The 19,996-nt window shown below is 34.6% G+C and overlaps 1 protein-coding gene across 1 annotated transcript in view; it reads right to left on the bottom strand.

The window, feature by feature from the left end:
• ALDH1A1 (aldehyde dehydrogenase 1 family member A1) overlaps positions 1–19,427 on the bottom strand; it is a 33,493-nt gene extending 14,066 nt beyond the window's left edge. The window contains exons 1-6 of the mRNA XM_031608767.2: positions 19,236–19,427; positions 9,863–9,967; positions 6,659–6,799; positions 3,322–3,451; positions 2,208–2,269; positions 191–319 (exon numbers count right to left, since the gene is read on the bottom strand). Of these exons, the coding sequence (XP_031464627.1) occupies positions 191–319; positions 2,208–2,269; positions 3,322–3,451; positions 6,659–6,799; positions 9,863–9,967; positions 19,236–19,325 (657 nt within the window). The 5' untranslated portion in view covers positions 19,326–19,427. The remainder of the gene's footprint in view (positions 1–190; positions 320–2,207; positions 2,270–3,321; positions 3,452–6,658; positions 6,800–9,862; positions 9,968–19,235) is intronic.
• Between the last annotated feature and the right edge of the window lie 569 nt (positions 19,428–19,996).

The following is a 19,996-nucleotide window of genomic DNA, read 5'->3' as shown; positions in this document are numbered from 1 at the left end:
ATATGCATGCTTTTGCCCTGGATTTACTTTACTGGTTCACAGTAGGGTAAGTTCCATAGTACAAGGCTAGACATGTAATGAGAAGTACTTGCAAAGGACAGCCTAGCTTACATTACCTCTGTGGCATTTCAGCTGCAGTGTTCTATTACATTTCTGAGAAGTGCAAAAAGCAATGCTGTTACCAACTTACCTCTTTAATTAAGGATCCCATGTAAAGGGCACTCAGAGGTGTTTGTTCTGCTGGTTTGACAACCACCGTGTTTCCACAACAAAGTGCAGGGGCGATCTTCCAGATAAACATAACCAATGGGAAGTTCCACTAAAATACAGATGAGAATGTGTATCAGATTACTAATACATAACCAAAACATCTTTGCTTTTTTCTATAATTATAGTGTGAATTGTCAACTGAATGGTGGAACTTTTATTGAACTCTTTTCAGTGTGAAGATATTTTGAGAAAGCAACTAGCAAATCATGTTATACAAAGATCAGTGATTTTGGGGGACAGGAAATAACAAAAGTACACCTCTAACAAAGCCTGGCAGAAAGCTGCTGGATTAATGATAAATTGGCAGGTTTGTTATCTTGTGTCTTGAATTGTCTGTCATCAATTCAGTTTTCAAAGAGAGACAAAGTAATAAAGCATAATACTGTCCCTACATTCTTTCGTGGTGGTTTTACCGTCATCTCTCTATTTTTCTTAGTTCAGCTGCAGTGCAAAGCAGCTGACTCCTCTGGACTCCATATTCAGCAGTGTGAGGGACAAAAAAGATGGGTGAAAGGGCTCCGCCCCTTTGAAAATAATTCTAATAGCTTAGGAAGCATTGAGCCTGTGAGACTCAGCAGAAAAGACACAGGAGAAAGTGGAGGAAAAGGCAGTTAACAGTTACCTATTATCTCGGAAATGGTTGGAGAAGTATAAATACATCTGTTCTTTATCTCTCTGGTTATCTCCTTTAATCTCACCCCACCCCCAGAAATAACAGGAGCACAAATAACTCAAAGTAAGGGATTACAAAGCTTTCTGAATCTTCCTTATTGAAGCATAACTGAGTGCGTGGAAGGGAAATGCTGAACAGACAAAAGTATTTTGCAGTGTTCACATAGTCCTCAAAGGTTGGTTTACATACAGACCTTGAACTTGGCTTTAAATTTCAATTCAGAGAAAACAAAGATATACTTAGAAGTCCTTGAACATTTTGTATAGGAAGCTAGCATATGTACTAACTGCCCATAATTCTAGACTGCAATTTTACATAGAAATTTGTCTAGTTCTTTAGCATATCTTGACGGCTTTATATGAAATATCTTGTACCTGACCTACAAAATAAACTAGAACTTCTTCAAGCTCTGCAAGAAGCTGGATCCAAATGATGTTTTCCAAAGATGTAAACCAATGTAGTGGTCTAAAGGTACAGCAAATCTGCCAGGTCAACAGAAAGACATCAGGAACAGGAATGGACTCACATGTCCAAACAAGCCTGGCAGACAACCCGATTATTTTAGAATCTAGTAAGCTGTCAAGCAGGTCAGAGCAGACTTCCAAACCTAGCTTGTGTGAAAAGAGATGGGTGGATCAGGTGTGCCTAGTGCATGCAATCACTGTCACAGCTATCTATCTAAATTATATAAACCTCAACAAAGAGTTTGATTTTCTCAGTGTTTTGGATGCTCAGGTCTTCTGAAACTTCACTTAGTATAAATAAATCCAAAAAACACTGAAAAAGACCTTGGGAACTTCTGGCTTGGCACTCATTAAACATACTCTTCGCACTGTTGCTTGCACTGTCATGAAAGTAACTAGGTCATAACTAAAGATTGCAGTAGTTCAGATGCTATTCTAAACAGAATAGATATTCCAGGTCACAAAGACCTTATATCTTCTAGGTTATAAATATTACCCTCTCCACCTAGTTTATTTTCAATTCTTTCTTTTCCAACAGAACACAATTCTGTTATTCAAACAAATTCAATCTTTTGAGATTGATCTGTGCTCCATAATACAGGGAGGAGAGAGCCAAGACTTAATTAGACTGACTCTTCAAAACTCCACCTGAGTCTAATGAATACTCTAGATAGTCTCTACTTTTGGGAACAGAAAGTTTCTCACCGGTAATGTATCCACAACCTACAAAAGTTCAAAAACATAATGTTCATTTACAACAGGAACATCTGTGTTTTTTTCAATAAATGACTCCAACTTACAGGAATAATTTGTCCACACACACCAACAGGCTCATGTCTTGTAAATGTGAAAAAGTTTCCATCTGAAGGAAGAAGCAATAAATTAGACACTCAATTATAGCCTTTGTGAGAAACAGTTAAATCAAAAGAAGATAAATTTACACTCAATTTTACTCATAAATGATATTTTCAAAACCTTAACTGTGCAACAACAACCATGAAGTACATCTGGATTCAATCTCTGCTTTCTTCATAGCTCCAACATTTGATGCTGTCATTATGACTGACTTCTCGCAGTGATAACTCTTCTTCCCAAAGTGGTATGCACAGCATACCGATGAATATTCTTTGTTTCTTTTTTCTCTTTTCACATTTTTCTTTTTTTTTTTTTTTGAAAAATACTTTTCTAAAAGCTACTTGCAATCCTAGGTACATATCAGATTTTTTATTTTTTAATATTAGATCTTAAATGAAATCCATTAAGTAAAATAAATTCTCTTTGATTCAAATAAGCATGTGTTCCATTAAGCCTGGTATAGGGATCTACATCATGCCAAAATTTGGTAGTATTTATCACTACAGTTTTCCTTAATTCTTTCTTTATTACCATTCCCTGTCCTTCTGAGAGAAGTCAGCTTGAAAAAATGTTATTGTAGAGCTGCTCAGTGGGAGAGGAAATAGAAGGAAAATTCAGGAAAACAAAGGAAAGTTTCCTCATTCTTATCTCTTAGTACTGTTCCTAATAAACTATCTGATAACTGAAACAAATATTATTGCTTTTGCTAATCTTAGCTTTAATACGCAAATACTTGACTTTCATTACAGTACCATTGCATAAACAACCCATTGCTATGCAGAAGTACCAATGAGGCTTTCTAGATGTAGACTAAAAAATTCCTAGACGTTAAAATGTACTTTGTAGTTGTATATAGAAAAAGGATACAGCGATGCCAGTAACTACAATGAATGCTTATAATTAGCATTATGATAGATGTTAAATAAGGCATATTAAAAACAGTCTAAAATATATTCCATTAATAATTTTTATTGGTACTGAACAGCTTCTAGAAAAATATAGATTTTTACAGGTTACATTGCTTCAGTTCTGTGCTTTTGTTATCTCAAAGCTACTCACCCATTGGAACAGTTCGACCATGGATTTTATCAGCCCAGCCTGCACAGTAGCGAATTGTTTTAATACAGGCACCTAAATCCATTAGGTAGGCAGTAGAAAAGAGTTTACCACCATCAATAGCTTCCATTGTCTGTAGACAACAGCAATTACAAAGTTAATATCAAACATTGATAAGCTTTCCAATACAGGCACTTTGTCATTTAGCATTTGTTAGCATCTAGTGGTTGTTCAGTTCAGAGGTTTTTAACATGTACTAGTACATAGAAGATTAATTTCCGTCCAGAAGAAAAACTCAAATTTTAATCTACAAACAAGGAAATTTAATGATACTTTATTCTCAGTGATCTATTCAGTTGACAGGATCATTTTACATTTGAAATGGTGACATGTTCTGAAAAAAAAAACAACACTTTTTCCCATCTGAAATCAGATAAAACATTATAGCTTATACTAAGTATTCTCCAAATGTAGATGGAAAAATCTACAGCTTGGAGTCTGTGGGTTAACTAATGCAAACAATGTGAGTGACCAGACCTTTCAGCATATCGGTATTGACAACCAAGATAGACAGTACTTTCTTGGCAATATCTGTCACATTAACTTAGAATCCTCTGTTTTTTAATTACTAAGGGATATGTCCATGCTTAATGGATGCATGACTGGCAATTTATCTAGGTTACCTCCTGTTTATTTCCACGGAAAATTCAACAGATATGAAGAGCACAGTAATACTGTTTGATAGAGCAAATTGTCAGCTATGATACACTGTTTGTCAGCATTGTCACCACCATTAGCTGTGCATTTTCACTAGAAATGGAAAACAGCCTGCATGCCACCAGTAAAGGTGACCCACTGTCACTGTCACCACTGATGAAATGCACCTTGTTCAGCCTCATTGTGCTCGCATCCACTGTTTGGTCTCCATAAATGTTTAGCAAATGTCAACAAAACTCATCAGATGCAATTTTTTTTGCTGCATGGAGGAATTCATTTCCACACCTTTGCTTCACACACACTTCCATGTCAGATGTCAATCTGACAAACTGCCCCTCAGCTGCCATCCATTGCAAGGCAACGAAATTGCCTGAATATTGGTGGAAGGTTAATCTTTACTGCCGTGCCGCCAAAATTCACCTCTAATGTTGTGGGATATAATAAAATAGGAAGCATTACTTTCAGAACAGGCCTTGTTTATGAAAAATTATACTCAAAGCATGGAATACAAGCCCCAAACAAACACTTATCCTCCTCATGTGCAGAGGAAAGTTTTGAGACATTAGGAACCCAAGGGAGAACATATCAATATGAAAAATAAATATAGAGAAGGCACTACTTTTTTTTTTGTTGTTTCTAGCTAACAATTGTGTGAAAAAACTTGTCTTATTTGAAGGCTGACCAACTGTCCATTCCATGGATCTCCATGCTAGGAAAATATATGCTCTAAACTATTAAAATAATAGTAATTCAACATCTATTATTTTTCAGTTGATTAACTTTGTGATTTGATGATCCCTCAGGGACACTAACACTAAATACAGCTGATATCAAGTCTAGGGAGTATGCCATTCTAATAGCCCTAAATTTTACGATATTTTACTAAAGACCATGTGAAGTCCTTAAATAATGACAACATGCTGATGCTGATACATTTTCTTCTCAAGTTTCCTAGTACAAACATGGAGGGAACCTTCAGCTTTGTGAACAATCTTATTAGGATGCTCAGGATAAAATATTCAAACAAAAGTTTCAAGAACTAATCATATCTTAGAAATATTATTTTATTTCTAAATTTATTATTTAATTGGCCCATAGTTCCTTAGCTCCTTTACTCTTCATTTTGATAGTCTGGAAAACACTTTATTCAAGTACACCTTATCTGAAAGGGAAAAGTAGTCATTAATGTGAGAAATATGTGGAAAATAAAAACTAAGTCAGCAAAATAGAAGCTTAGGGAGGAAGAAAAGTTATGCTTTCATACTACAAAAATGGCTGGTGGGAACAAAAACTAAATGCTCTGGCTTTCCTGTGGAAAAAAGATTATTTCTCTATCCTCTTTGCATGTGTAATGCCTTAGGCTATACAACAAAGAAGTAAATGCTACTTTATCTGGTAGTGAACTGACAAGGGGCCATACCATTCCTATTAAAAAATGTAGCTCTCTTAAAATTTACTCTCTCAGCTCCAATAAATTTAGCACTATCAAGGACACAGATTCTAGTTACCCAAGTTTTCTCAAGGTTATCACTCCATATCAAGATGATGACAGGATTAGTTTAAAGAAAGAGTGTTGCTGAAGAGAAGTGTAAATCTGAGAGTTGTAATCTTTAGAGTTCAAGGAAATAGCCACAGCTCTTATGAATTTTTCATTTGTCTTTTAAAAATCTGCTTGGGACACACGCAAGTGTCTTCCTACAAAGGAATAATAAGATGCTACAATGGCCAATAGATATTTTTATATTTTGGAGGTTTGAATTTTATTAACTTGTTCTGGTTTGTAGCTAATGATTAAATACTTAAAATGGTGATTAGATCAGTCTGAGTAATGATCCTGAGTGCTGGATGTTCCTGATGCTCTATCTTGAGGACAATATAAACACTTAACGTGCTTAGACTTTCAGCCCAGTCTGTGTTTAAACTTGGAGAGAGCATCTTCATGGTAACATCAAAACACGAGGTTTAAAACAAGTGTAGGATACCACACTTATCAAATAATTAGCACACCTCTATTTTAAAAGATTTTTCTTGCATTAGTACAGAACTAGTAGACAGTGATAATGCTTAAGTGTCTGCAGATGAGCAGAAATATGGCCAACAAGCAGAAGTTACTAAGCACAAGAAATCATCATCCATCACCCATGTTCTTCCTAATACCACATAACTTATTGTGTTTTTTTGGTTCTATTTAAGGTTTTTCACTGATTGCTATTTGCAAACCGGAGTTAATGATAACAAAATACGTACCCATAAAATTTAAAATTTCTTCAAGTTCTAACCTGCCCTACTTGTAAACTTTGAGGTTAGGCCTTGATTCAGGCTTTGGTTTAGAAAAGTGTTGAGCATGGGGTCTATGTTAATTCCTTAAGATTCAACTACTGAAACTCCATGGATTGTAGTCTTAAGTATTACCTTGAAGCTAATTAAATACTGAAGAACTTTGTGGATTTGGAGTATAAATAGACCTGAACACCAGTCAGTTTATATGGTCCATTCAGAACACAGAGTAAAAAATTATTGGGACAGCCCAAATTCCCAAAGGTTTAGTGTGTTCTGTTTATATCTTCCTTTAAAATTTCAAACATTGGCTTATTTACCCTTTTTTTTCACATATTATACTCACAGCTAATGTCAGTCGATCTCTTTCAACTAAATCAGCTAGTTTATTCAAGAGTCTTCCTCGTTCTGAAGCATCCATGGTACGCCAGGGTGATCCAAGCTCAAAAGCTTTTCTAGCTGCTTTAACAGCCTTATCTATATCTGCCTGTAAGAAAAACAGAAAAACTTTTTAAATGTGTCATTCATGCTGGTTTCTAAACATGCAAGGTGCTTTGCATCTTGATCTTATCAGAATTAGTATATTAATTTTAGATATGTTATTTCCTTTTAAACACTTTTATTATTGTTTCAGCAATGTGAAGTTCGATGAGAAACAGATGCATTTTCAAAGCTTCTAAATTAAAAAAACAAACAAACAAAAAAACCAACCATACTAAGGAACTCTATTTACAAACATTCAGACATTTTTTAGTATCTCTGATTAGGGATTCATACACAAATTACAATACTAATGAAATTTTATCTTTTTATATAGAAAGAGATGCCAAAATCTGTCAGTTAAAGTTTTAGATACTCAACACTATCTAAAAATATCTGGGGGTGTAGTGAATACCAGGTTAGAAAAATCTGTTCCTTAAAATGTTTTGTAAGATGAACACAAATTTACTATAGAGGAAAACAAACAAATGCATTTGTTTATGAAAGTTTTAAGAGACATTTTTACTTAATATTATAATAACAAAGGACTAATTCATCAGGTTTAGAATGCTAAGCTTGAGCACTCTGTATTCTAGGCAGTGTCTCAGCATTAAGCAAGCTAATTTGTCAACTCATGAATGTTTTTTATAAGGTAATGTATTATTTATCACTTGTCTTTCATTGCTGTGAGAAAATACACCACAAATTTTATGAAACTCTTTTGTGTGCAAATGTGTTTCAGAATATACATGTATATAAAATAATAAAAAAGAAATATCTTGAGAAATAGCTTTCATTACTTGGAATATTTCCACAGTTCATAAATCTTATAAAACTTTTTCCAAGAAAAACAACAACCAAAATGAAGGCATACTATAGGAATTATACATGACACATTTTCCCAATCAATTGCTTTCATATACTGTTTGAAGGATTACGTCCCCCCCCTTCTCATTGCTAGAACTTCATCTGGGTGAATTACTTAAGGTTGACTAAGCTAATAAAATTGAGTAAATCAGTACCCTTATCAACTGTTCTAAATGTAGACCAGATTTAGAAACTTTAACAGATGTAAAAACCCAATAACTAATTCTCATAAAAAGGTACAAAGTAAAACCAAAATATCATATGTTTTTGAAAGCCAAGCATAGGTCTACTAGACTTGAGACCCACAGTACTTCCTGGATAGAAATTTGCGAAAGTGATAGATGGGAAGGAGCTTTAATGTAATTTAGGAATGGCCAAAATCATTACTACAGGGTAGTGATGACCCATCATCTACATGAGGTAGCTGAAATCTGGAAGATAAAAAAGATTAATTTCTTTCAGAATTGGTCAGAACAGTGACACACAAATATGCATTGTGTGAATATTTAATTCTTTTTCTTATCTCTTAATAAAAATTCCTCAGCTTTTCTGTATGACTTGGGATGTATACCTTGGCCTATATCAGAAAAGAACATGGGGAAACTATGAGCTGCACTTATGTGAATTGTGCAAATTAAAGTAAATGTAGTGCAATATGTTTTTTCTACTACAAGTGCCAGAATACCTAAAACCAGGGAAATAATATATAAATATGATTAAGGTCAGTGAATGTAAGTGCTGGCAGGACACAATCTGGAGGCTAATGGCATGCTTACAGAATTCCTTGGTTGAGGACAAAATGAACTCTAAAAAAATCTGAGTGACATAGAGCACTAAATGCATGTAGGATGGAAGAAAAGCAAGAACAAGGCACCTCAAGAGCACTTGATCAGAAACATGCAATCACCAAAAGCCAGGGTCATGAAGATTTTTCCAGCCATCTTTATTTAAAAAAAAAAAAAAAAAAAAAAAAAAAAAAAAAAAGTTTAAAATGTATCTTTGGTATAGCTCTCCGGTAAGGTCATTAATGTTCTGTAATACCTGTACTGGACAAAAAGCACCTGGCATAGGAAGCTGTATGAACTCATTTCCAATATGTTTCTTGAGAATATTTTATCTCTATACAATAAAGTAAATATTGCTAACGAGATTTTACTTATTATATTGATAAATTGTTAGTGAACTTCCAGCACAAATAAGCTGTTTATAAGTATCCTAATATCTCTCATGGATAAAATAGTGTTCAATGAATATTTTAATGCATTTTTCACGTACTTGTAAGCTGGAAATAGAACATTCACTTCTCATACTGACTTTCTCAGAGTTTATCCAAAAATGTCCCAGGTTGTCAGTTTTAAAACTGTTTAAGTAAAATTGTCTTCTATATAAACAAATAACTAGTCTGCTTGATAACATACGTATATGCTCTATGGTAAAATTAAGCACATCTTTTTTAGCTGAAAACACCTAGTACAATGAGATATAAAGCTGCATGTATAAGCATATAGATGCTCATTTTATCTTTGATTAGATAGCATTTATCTGTAATATTTCTGGGAATAAATCTCATATATGTAAAAAAAAATTGTTTATAAGTGTCAGCAATGTTTTCACTCTTCTGCTTAAATACATCAATTCAACTTGTAGAACAAAAATCAGTTTTGGTGGAATTAGTGTCCATTTTTTTTAGATGACTTTCATCTTTAGGGTGTGTTTTAGGAATGTTTTCCTTTCTGTTCTTTACAAAAATCATATTTTTCAAGACGACGTTACCAAGAAGTCAAAGTGTCAGCTAAAAATGCTGATAGCAATTAATAATTTTTCAGAGTCTACCTGCATGGAAAAATATCAATATTTTTCCACTTTATGGTATCTCTAATGAAAAGCTTTCAATAAATATGTAATGAACAGATTACATCATTGTATAATGAAGAGCTGGGGAAAGAAGAACAAAATAACAGTAATTAGACCACCGTTCAGAGACAGTTAAAAGAACTATTATTGTTAACAAGAAAATTACCAATAAACATTTCTATAGATCTTTCCTCATATCGATAAATTCATAAGGGTGAAGCAGAAGAAAGTATATAGGAGAAATCTTTGAGGTACTATTTTACCTCAACAGAGATGGATGTTCATTTTCTCACTTTTAATATAAAATTGAATTCAAAGCTAAGGATAAAAGAATGAAAGTAAATCCTACCTTGTCACCTTCTGCAACCTCACAGATTTTCTCTTCATTCGCAGGGTTAAAGACTTCAAATTTTTTACCGCTGATTGAATCATGCCATTCATTGTTTATAAATATCTGAAAATGAAAAAAGTGCAGTACTATTAATAATATTTACACCTATTGACTCTTCTCTATGTTTAAGAATAAATCTAGAGCTCTCTGATTAATTGCGGTTGGACTTGACCTCCTGAAGGACTTTCCCAAACCCTAGCAATTCTATGATTCTACAATTCTATGATAAGTACCAGAAAAAAAGTGGAATAGGTATTACCACAAAACTTAGATGAGAACAGTGGTGAAGTTAGCAGCCTTTTAAAAATTATCTTCCTTTAGAGAGAAACCATTTTCTTTCTCCATGTGATATTTTTTGCAATGTTTCATATTATAAGAGATATCATTACAGAGAAGTATCTCCTCCTTCAAACCAAACTCTCTGATGAACAGCAGAGGTATGTATTAAGTAGTCCATGCAGTTTATTGGGGAGCGCCATTTCATTTGGCTTTTGTTTGATTTCTCTTCACCTTCTCCTGCCACAAAAGGCAATTCCACCAAAATAAATAAATAAATAAATAAATAAAAATCCAATAACATTTTTGTCTGAAAGTCAAGACTAAAATAGTTCCACTGTCAACTGAATGAAAAACAGAAATAACCTCTTAAGCAGAGTAAAAAGTAAGCAAGCATATTTATCTATTTCCATGCTACAGGAGAAAAATAATCAGACATAAGTTTTCTCTTATTATTCACAAAAACTGTGGCTTTGTGGATTGGTTCCTCACTGAATATGTTTCTAATCGAGACTTGAATGTAGAGATGTAATTATCTCAATATTCTACAGAAACTCAGCATTTATTCCATTAAACAAAGGTAGAAAACAAAAATCAAGAGGAATTAATTGTAATGAATAATTGTATTCACCATAAGTTTACTGCTAGCAGCCATAGAAGAAACCTAGATTGTTCTTTCTTTTAGCAGTTATTGCATTTCACAGTGACACTCTCTTAAAAACACACTTAGCAGTACATACTGGAAGAAGAGCTCTGATCCTGTGAGCATAATGTTGCATTCAGTACATTAATATAATCATAATAAACACTTAGCAAATTTCCTGCTGACAGTGCAGGTGACCACACTGAATGAGAGGATTACGGCTGAAGGTTGTGAATGGAAGGGGTTCTTCTGTCTTTCCTCCCTACCTGAATGCCATTTAAGCCTTTCTGGTTTTGGTTTTCTGCATGTGTTGCAATTCCTACTTTTGAATAGAAAAGCTGCATTGTACAACTTCAGGCTTTGGCGAGATGGTGCTTTGGCAAAAATTCAGTCCTCATTGCTTTACAATCAGTATCACTATCTTCTGTTTAAAATTATCCTAATGACTTGATGTCATTAATTATTTATTCAGCAATTTGAATCAATATCCTGAAATTTCCAGTTCAAATTTTTCAGCCTCCCAGTCTTTTGTTATCCTGATGTTAATGCCAATTCTCCTTCTCCTTAGGTAATAGACATAAAGTGCAAATGCTCCAGTTACTCTGACCATTGTCAGCAATATGTCTATCTTTATTTGAACTGTGAAGGGTATTATAAATTAATTCTTCTTGTCCAGCTTGGTCTTCCAACCTTCATTCCAACCCAAAGGAGCTCTGTAATTCCTCTATACTGTTGCCCCTCAGCAGAAACCACCTCTCTTGATTTTCCACCAGGAAAAAGAAGTAAACAAGCTTTGCTTGCTTAGATATTTTTATCCTGACAGTGATTTGAATATGTCTGATAACCAAAAGAATAAGTTTACCTCGTTCTTCCTATGTTATTCTGCCTTTGTATTTAATATCTATTTCATCCTCTTTATAAAAGTAAAAAACATACAGTTAGCAGCTAGGAATCATGTAAGAGTGAAAACTGCATGACAGCTACATCGAAGTTAATCTCAACAGGTTACTCAAGAGCAGTGAAAATGATATCCAAAGTTCATTTAATAAATTACAGTAACTGTGTCCCTACTCTAAGATTAAACTTTTATAAAGGCTGAATGAAATTAATACACAAAATTCATGCAATAAATAACTTAGTTTCTACTCAAAGATTAAGGTTTTATACAGGCTGAAAAGCACAGCGTGTACTGAATTTACTTTCTTTGTCTGGAACAAACACCATCACATTTGATTGTAACATTTCTGACACATGCAGAACAACAACTAAACAGAACAACAAGGCAAGATGGGTGTTGATTTTTACCCAATTTAACTTTTATGAACTTTTGTGATATAGCACTACCAATTCAAAACCAGACACCTTTATATGTAAAAAAAGTAATTAGCAAATACATCATTAAAATTGAAGGAAAAATTAAAGTAATTTTGAGTTTTCTGTTATATTAAAGACTATACCAAAATTATCACAGAATCTCAGGAGGGTTAAATATGGAAGAGACCTCTGGAGGCCATCTCATCCTGCTCACAGGACATCAAGCAAGTTGTCTAGGACAATGTCAAAGTGACTTTTGAAGATCTCTGGGGAGGAGACTCCAGATCCCTGGGCAATCTTTGCCAGTGCTCTTTCTCCCACGCAATAAAGAAGTGTTGCCTGATATTTAGACAGAGCATTGTTCCAGTTTATGCCCACTGCTTTTTGTTCTGAGTTCATTCAGTAACCGCTGAATGGCAGAGAATAAAATGATCTACTGAAAATGTGCACTAACATGCAGTCATTGAGAAGTTATACAGTATTACACAGTTGTGAAAATTTATCAGACAGCTGAATGAAGATCCATGGAATGAATGTGAAGTATTCATCTCCATTTGTATATGCAAAATAGAACCTGAGTCCGGTCTATTGTCCAGATTGGTGCTGCCCCAGAGCCAAACATCTTTGAACCTACACAGGTGAAACTGTCAAAGGGAGTTATCTTTTGCTTTCTGATTCTCTAAGTTGGTCTTTGAAGAGAAAGGCAATGTCATTGGGAAGGCTTTATATACCACACAGAGTATGAAAAGAGAAAGATATGTTGCTGCTCAGTGTGTCATGGAGCTATTTCTAGATCTATGAGTCTGCAAAAGGGGAACAGCAAGCTCACAGGCCTACAGGCCCAGAAAAGAGTGGTGGGGAGAGAGGGAGTGCCAATAGTTTATGGGTCAGTTTGGCCCTGTTCTGTGACTAATTCTGTGTGGACCTCTGAGTCCACACCCCAGGAAAGGGGAATGGGGAATGGGGAAAGGGAATATGAGAAATACAATCAATGCCATGTTGCCATAGGACTTGTTTCTTGAGACTTGATATGGTGTTTTAGGCCATAGACCAAAGGCACAAAAGAGATCCTGCTCATGCTCATCATTAAAAACATGGCAGATTCTGATTATACTGGGAATTTTATGTTCAGCCTCTGCCAATTTGGAAGGGTCCTGGCTGACAGAAGCACCTTGCCCCACATCTGTTCACTGATTATAACCATGCAGGCAGAAGCTTGAGGACCTGAGTTTAAATCGACTATCTAATGAACTAGTGGAAAATATGTGATTTCTATTTTCTTTCAATCACTGCGAAGCACCCACTACTGCTTCTCATAGCATCAGAAATTTCTACATTTAAATAGAAAACCAGGCCATAATTTGGGGCAGGCAAATCAAAGCAAATGATAGTTGATGCAGGGCAGGACAGAGGTAAGGTGCCATAAGTGCTGGATAAATGCTTTTTGTCTAACAGAACTGATATAAATCCTATAAACACATGTGCTATCAATACATGACAGATTTCAAGTAATGTATTTTTGGCATACTATTGACATTACTTGCATTTATTTTCTGGGCGGTTCTTAATAATTTGTGAGTAGTATGGTAATATTTTCATGACCAATGAAAAGATTATCTTTAAACATATATGGTAACAATTACCTATTACTATATTCTTATTACTATATTCTTGAATGTTTCTTATTGATTATATGTTGGCATTTTAGATGCAGTGTCATCATTTCCTCTAGCCATCATGGCAGATCAGCAAACTCCTGATTTAACAAAAGCTGTCAGGGAAATTAAAATGCAAGTTCCAGGAAACTTCAAGTATGCGATGAAGCTGACAGAAGAGTTATCTGCACAAAATGCTGTCTGTTATGAAAGGGCAAAGACAGCAGTTAAGTAGTTAATATGAACAAGACATCTTTAGTTACATTGCCAAGAAAAGAGACAAAGTAAAAGGTAAATATTAACATAACACTGCTATGATGTTACAGCATGCCAAATTCATATCTGTCTGTGAAAGGAATAATAGTAAAACATACCATTTTTGGAAGTTCTGAAAGTATTTGTTTAAAAATTGTATTTATTGCACCAACTAGTATCATCCATGATATTACTTTAGAATATTTTTCTTATTAATGTCCCTAATACCATTCCCATTTCAAACATAACTTCGTTACTTTAGATATGTACACTGCATTGTATCAGGATTGTATAAATCAGACTATTCAGATGTCTTTTTCAAATCAGACAACAGCCTTATGCAGGTATGAGAGACAGAACAGGAGGAAAAAAGTCAAAACTCTCCATGTATGCTATGTTACATACATTGCAAGCAACTGTGCTGAAACGTGCATGCAGATGTTTCCATAGGGTCAGAACAAGCCAACCATCCAACCATAAAAATTCAGCAGAAACCAACCACCCCAAGCAGGCTGAGGCTCTCTAAAGGCAGAGAACACTCATGTACCATTCAAAAGTATTCTCTGTCAACTCTTCCATCTTACTAAAAAATGAATCCCCCCAAAAAGTGGGATAATCTTGCAATAAGTCACACTGTTTTTTCTTTCAGGTAAACTCCTCCAGCAGCTTAGATTCTTTTTTTCTTGTTTATCAGGAAAAAAACAGAAAAGACCTAATATTTTACTGCACATGCAATGTAAAGAGAGTTGTCTGTAATGACTGAAAACTGACATGAGGTTAAGGGCTGGAAAATTATTTTGTAAAGATTGATGTCTTGTTGCTTGTTGTATTGTTGCTGTCAATTTTTTATTTCACTGGTATTTTTAAGAGGGAAAAGAGCTTTTATTTCAACAACCTGAAATACTAATGACTTCCACACGTTGCACTAGACCTGGAAATACACATTACACAATAGACACTATAATACACCGTTTCATTTAAACTAAAGCTATTCCAGTCAAAAGCCTTTGATTGGCTTTCTTCCCCAGTGTCAGAGTGCAATAAAATCTTGATTCTCTGAAAGGACTAATTTCAGTTCAGAGAATCAGATACTGCTCTAATAGCAAGAGTGGAAGTTACACAGAAAGCTACAGATTGATTCGACCACTCAAGTGATCTTAGCAGAAAACTGGGAGAAAGGACATGTTCTTTGCCTTTTTTTTTTTTTTTTGTCATCCCTTTATGTTACTTTTGGTTTGTTTGTTTTATTTCCATCCTTGAGTATTTTGAAATGACCGTGAGTTCATCTTACAGCATAACTGTTAGAAAGGAAGTGCCATATTAGTGTCTGTACTACATGAAGAATTAACTTGATTCAGGACATCTTTATCTCAAATGGACTGACCATACAATGGCTCTGCTGAAACAGCTATTAAGGCTCTATGCTAGATGCAACCACCTTCTGAAACACAACTTCACATGCTTCTTCCTTGGAATGAGAATCATCTTTTAATGGGCTCTTTACTGTACAATATTTTTTTTTTTTTACAGGCTTTCAGGACTCTGTGCTTCTGCAACACTGGCTTAAAAGTGCAATATTACAGAAGAAAATGCTACAATTCTTTGCTAAAAGTATCTTACACACAATTCAGGATCTGCCTATAAGCTTATTCTTTTCCTTGGGAAAGAATTTTCATGTAATTGCTATTATAAACTATAATCTGCACTATAGAGATGAAGTCAGGAAAGGTTTCCATATTTTCTAAAATGTAGACAATCCCAAAGTGATCTGAGGGTCAGCCTTATTAACGTGGAGTGAAATATCTAATCTGTCTTCTCATTAGCAACTAGAAACTCTTCCAAAGTTATGCAGATACATGAAAAAGTGTAACTTCTTCCCACCATACATGTGCTCCCAGATAGCCCACAGCTCTTCCTATGATAAAACTTTTCTTGACAACGCTCTTCAAATGAGCACAGTTATCTGGTATACAGCGCTAACAGCAATCACTCAGTTTTGATAACTGTTCAGCTGACCACTCACTGCCTCTCTAGTGCAGACAGTAAACCACTAAGTGACACTACCAGCATTTTGGGGTGGCCAGCAATAGTGTTGCTAGGTTCCTGCCGCTTGCTGGAGGATGAAATTCAGCATCACTCGGGTGAGCAAAGTAGTGCTGAAAAACTGTTGTCCCCTGCTCACACATGCTCTTGTAGAATGTATGTGCAATTCAGATGAATTCAACATTGGCAGTTTGTCTTATGGTCACATCCAAACCTGGCAGAGATCTGTGGTCTGAGAGCATTTAATATAAGATTTTTTTTTTTTCTCATTAGAATTTTGTGTTTAAAAAAATGTATGTATAAAGGAATTTTATCTTACTGCTGTAATGAACTAATGATTAAAGAACACACCCATTCTATTCATTGTTTATTTAAACTTTTGGATGCATCAGTTAGTGCCTTGGAATTTACAAAGTCATTCAAGCTTAAACAAAGTAGGTTTCTATAGTTGCTTTATTGCCAGTGGCCTCTCCCCAGGTATTCTGATTCAATTTTTGTATTTTTATCCCTCAACTTTGTGAAAGCAGTAATTATACCATACAGGATACATAGCTATAATTTTTCTTCAGTCAGGGTGGTTTAGTCTTCCACACCATTTCACACACAGTTTAGCAAAATAATCTGTTGCAGTTTAATCCCACTCTTGTAATTCAACAATCTAACAATCAACTAATCTAAATTTCTCTGATTAAAGCAACATCATCGGTATATTTGAAAATATTTGAAAAAAATTCATAGCAGAAATTATTTTTTCAAACAATCAGGGTCTAAATCCCCAGTGTTGACTAAGTAAAATATTTACCAGTACATTTGTAGCCATCTACCAACACTCATTCAGCACAGTTTACTGCTAAAGTGAACAGCAGAATCTGAAATGCCAACGTATGTATCCATAGAATAGAATAGAACAGAACAGAACAAGCAAATTCTTGAGGGCATTATCCAGATGCTTCTTGAACACAAGGCCTAAACCACCTTTGCAGGCAGCCTATTTCAGTGTTTGACCACACCCATGGAAATGCTTTCTAGTTAAACAATCTATATAAAAATCCTAAACTGATCCTTCTTGTAGAAAACAAAATAGTGTGTATTAAGTTTAGAGCAAAGCCCTTGGAATAATTCCTGTACACTATTCTCCAGAAGCTTGTGTGATGGCAGTTTTTATTCTGTCATTATAGATAAAGAGAACAAAGATTTTTTGAAGAGAGGAATCTTCTGATGTCCATGGTATGTCAGGCAGAAAGTTAAATGCTTTTTTACAGTTTTACAGTTGTAATTAATGCTTCTCTCATCCTGACTCCTTCAAGGTACATACATAGTCACAGCAGTCTCACACTCCATGTGCTAATTTGCATAGGTGAGGATGGATAGGAGAGGATGGGTAAGAAGACAAGAGTACATTTTATTAAATTGTAGAAGGAGAGCTGGATTGGGATAATTTTATATTATGCCAGTTCCTTGCCCCTCAGTTCACTCTTATGGTTTTCAGACAGTCCTTTGTGATATTTGTAGAGAGGAGGAATGCATCACAAAAAGAAAGTGTTTGACTTCATCACTTGTATGCACACAGTTTTGCAAATAAGTGTTTGAATTTCTGCAGAGATATGTTGTATACTGTTTTTAAGAAAATAAAATCTGTACTCTGGGCAAAAAAAACAAAAAAAAATAAAAAATCAGAAAAACCCAAACACATGAATTTACTATGTGCCACTGTGCTTAATTAGATATTAGATACTCTAAATACTTTAAACATACTGACTATCTTGTTATTCCATTTTGTGTTACTAGAATAGGTTTTTGCTCATTGATAGAAAACAACAACTTTTTTTTTTTTTTTTTTTACAGAAATTTCTTGATATTCATTTACATAGGATTTTTGAGCTGGCATTTTGCTGGCATTTTGATCATATTAATTTATTTTTTTTTTTATTTTCCATTGGAGAAAAAAAAAAAAAAACAACAAACAAAGAAAAAGAAGACATTATAGTGATTTCTGAAACACCTCTGCTCTCTATATACTGATATATTATCCCTATATTAAGATTCCTTTTTTCTTTTTTTTTTTTTCTTTGGGACAGGAAGGGCTATCACATGGCAGAGCTAGCTACATAGCTTTCCTAGCCTGTTAAATATTTACAAAGTAAGGTCCTGCATGATTTATTCAAGAAAGATATGCATTGAAATCTGGGTAGGTTGTCCTTGAAAAAACAAGATAGAATAGAATTCAAAAGGACTAATCTAGATAATTGCAGAACATCCTTCTGTTAGAAAATAAGTAGCATTTCTAGGAAAGTAAAATTATTTATATCACAGTGGTAATGAGAAAAAAAACATCATATGAGGGAAGTCTCCCAAGAGAAGAAGTCCTTTCTGCTCAATTGCTCTATCTGAACATTTCAAGGGGCAGAGTTTCAGTACACTTCTGTGAATGGCGTGTGCAAAATTCTTGCAGATATCTGTGTACTTTGACAAAAAACAACCTAAGTGTCCTTCTAGCTGTGAACACAAATCTGGGTTCAGACCTTCTTCGCTGGTGTGTTTCTAGCTGCATACACAAATAATTTGCTACGCTACTACAAAAATGTTTCTAAAAGTATGCTCACTAATAGTATGGTAGGCTATATCTCTTTTATGACAGTTACTTGCTTAATCTGAACAACTGATTCATTATATCTAATAAAAATAGGTGAGCAGAGTGAACTTTAGTTTCATTTTTACATGTCCATTTCCACAAAAATACATTAGTCATAATCATGTAAATCTGCTTATAACAATAGAATGTGACACTAACACTTTAACTTGTTCTCCTTGTTCTGAAAAATACTGCAGCAACAGAAATCTTTCCTTCTTTGTTACATTTATAATTTTTTTAGGAACTTATCACTGCAAAATCTTGGTTTTAGGCGGAAAACAACACCCATCTCACATGAAATATGAAGTGAGTCTCTGACTCTTGAACACTTCCTGAAATACTTATGGTAAAAGGATAACTGAACATTAATTACAAATACGTACAATATTAGAAAAGGGACAGGATAAACATTTTAAGTTCTTATTTCAAGTTTCTTCCACAGTACAAATAAGTTGAAATGAGCAGCCTGAGTTGAATGCATAAGAAAAGTTAACAAACACAAACACTACTAACCTTAGTGTACTTAATTTTCAGATCTTTGAGTGGTTCCGGCAGTGCTGGCAAAACCGGAGCAGGATTGCTGTGTGAGCCTTGCTTCTTCATGTTGTCAGGTGAGGAGTTTGAGCACGTTCCTGAAACACAGGTGAAATGAGGTATCAGGGAAGCGCAGCGATTTTAGTCCTGCCTGAGCCCTTAGCTTTATTTGTGCCTTTTTTTATCTGTACCAGCTACGGTATATTTGCATACGAGAATATGATTGGATGAAAGAATTCCTTGCAAAGGGAAAACGACACTACTTATTTTTAAGACCAAAAGTCACAATCTTTTCATTCAGCTTGATATAAAATTTCTGCTGGAACAATCTGCATGGCCAGGCACTACGTGTTTCATAATGAAGAATATTTTATAAGCCTTCTCTTCTTACCTGTAAAATTACTTTTTCTCAGAAGGCAGATCCCCAGATTTTAATTGAGGTTCTTCACTTAATGGAAGGCAACACACACTTATTAGCTCTGGAAACAAACTGAGCACTTCTCTCTGGACAGCTAATAAGAATAACTGTCAGACCAGGATAGCGTTCATTAGGAAACAAGCTACTCCAGGTTGTGCTTTAATATGTTTAGTGTAAATTCTTGTAATTAATACCTGCTTATCATATAGGTAAGGGATGACTATGTTGGTAGACTGTCCTTAACATGCTTTTCAAAAAATGTGAAAGTAGGAAAAAAAGTCTTATCCAGAAAAGTAAACAAAAAAACAATGCCTCTCTGGGT

Source organism: Phasianus colchicus, chromosome Z (genome assembly GCF_987193195.1).
Source record: "Phasianus colchicus chromosome Z, bPhaCol1.hap1.1, whole genome shotgun sequence".
Lineage (NCBI taxonomy): Eukaryota > Metazoa > Chordata > Aves > Galliformes > Phasianidae > Phasianus > Phasianus colchicus.
The sequence above is the reverse complement of the archived record's forward strand: the minus strand, read 5'-3'. Positions and strand labels throughout refer to the sequence as shown.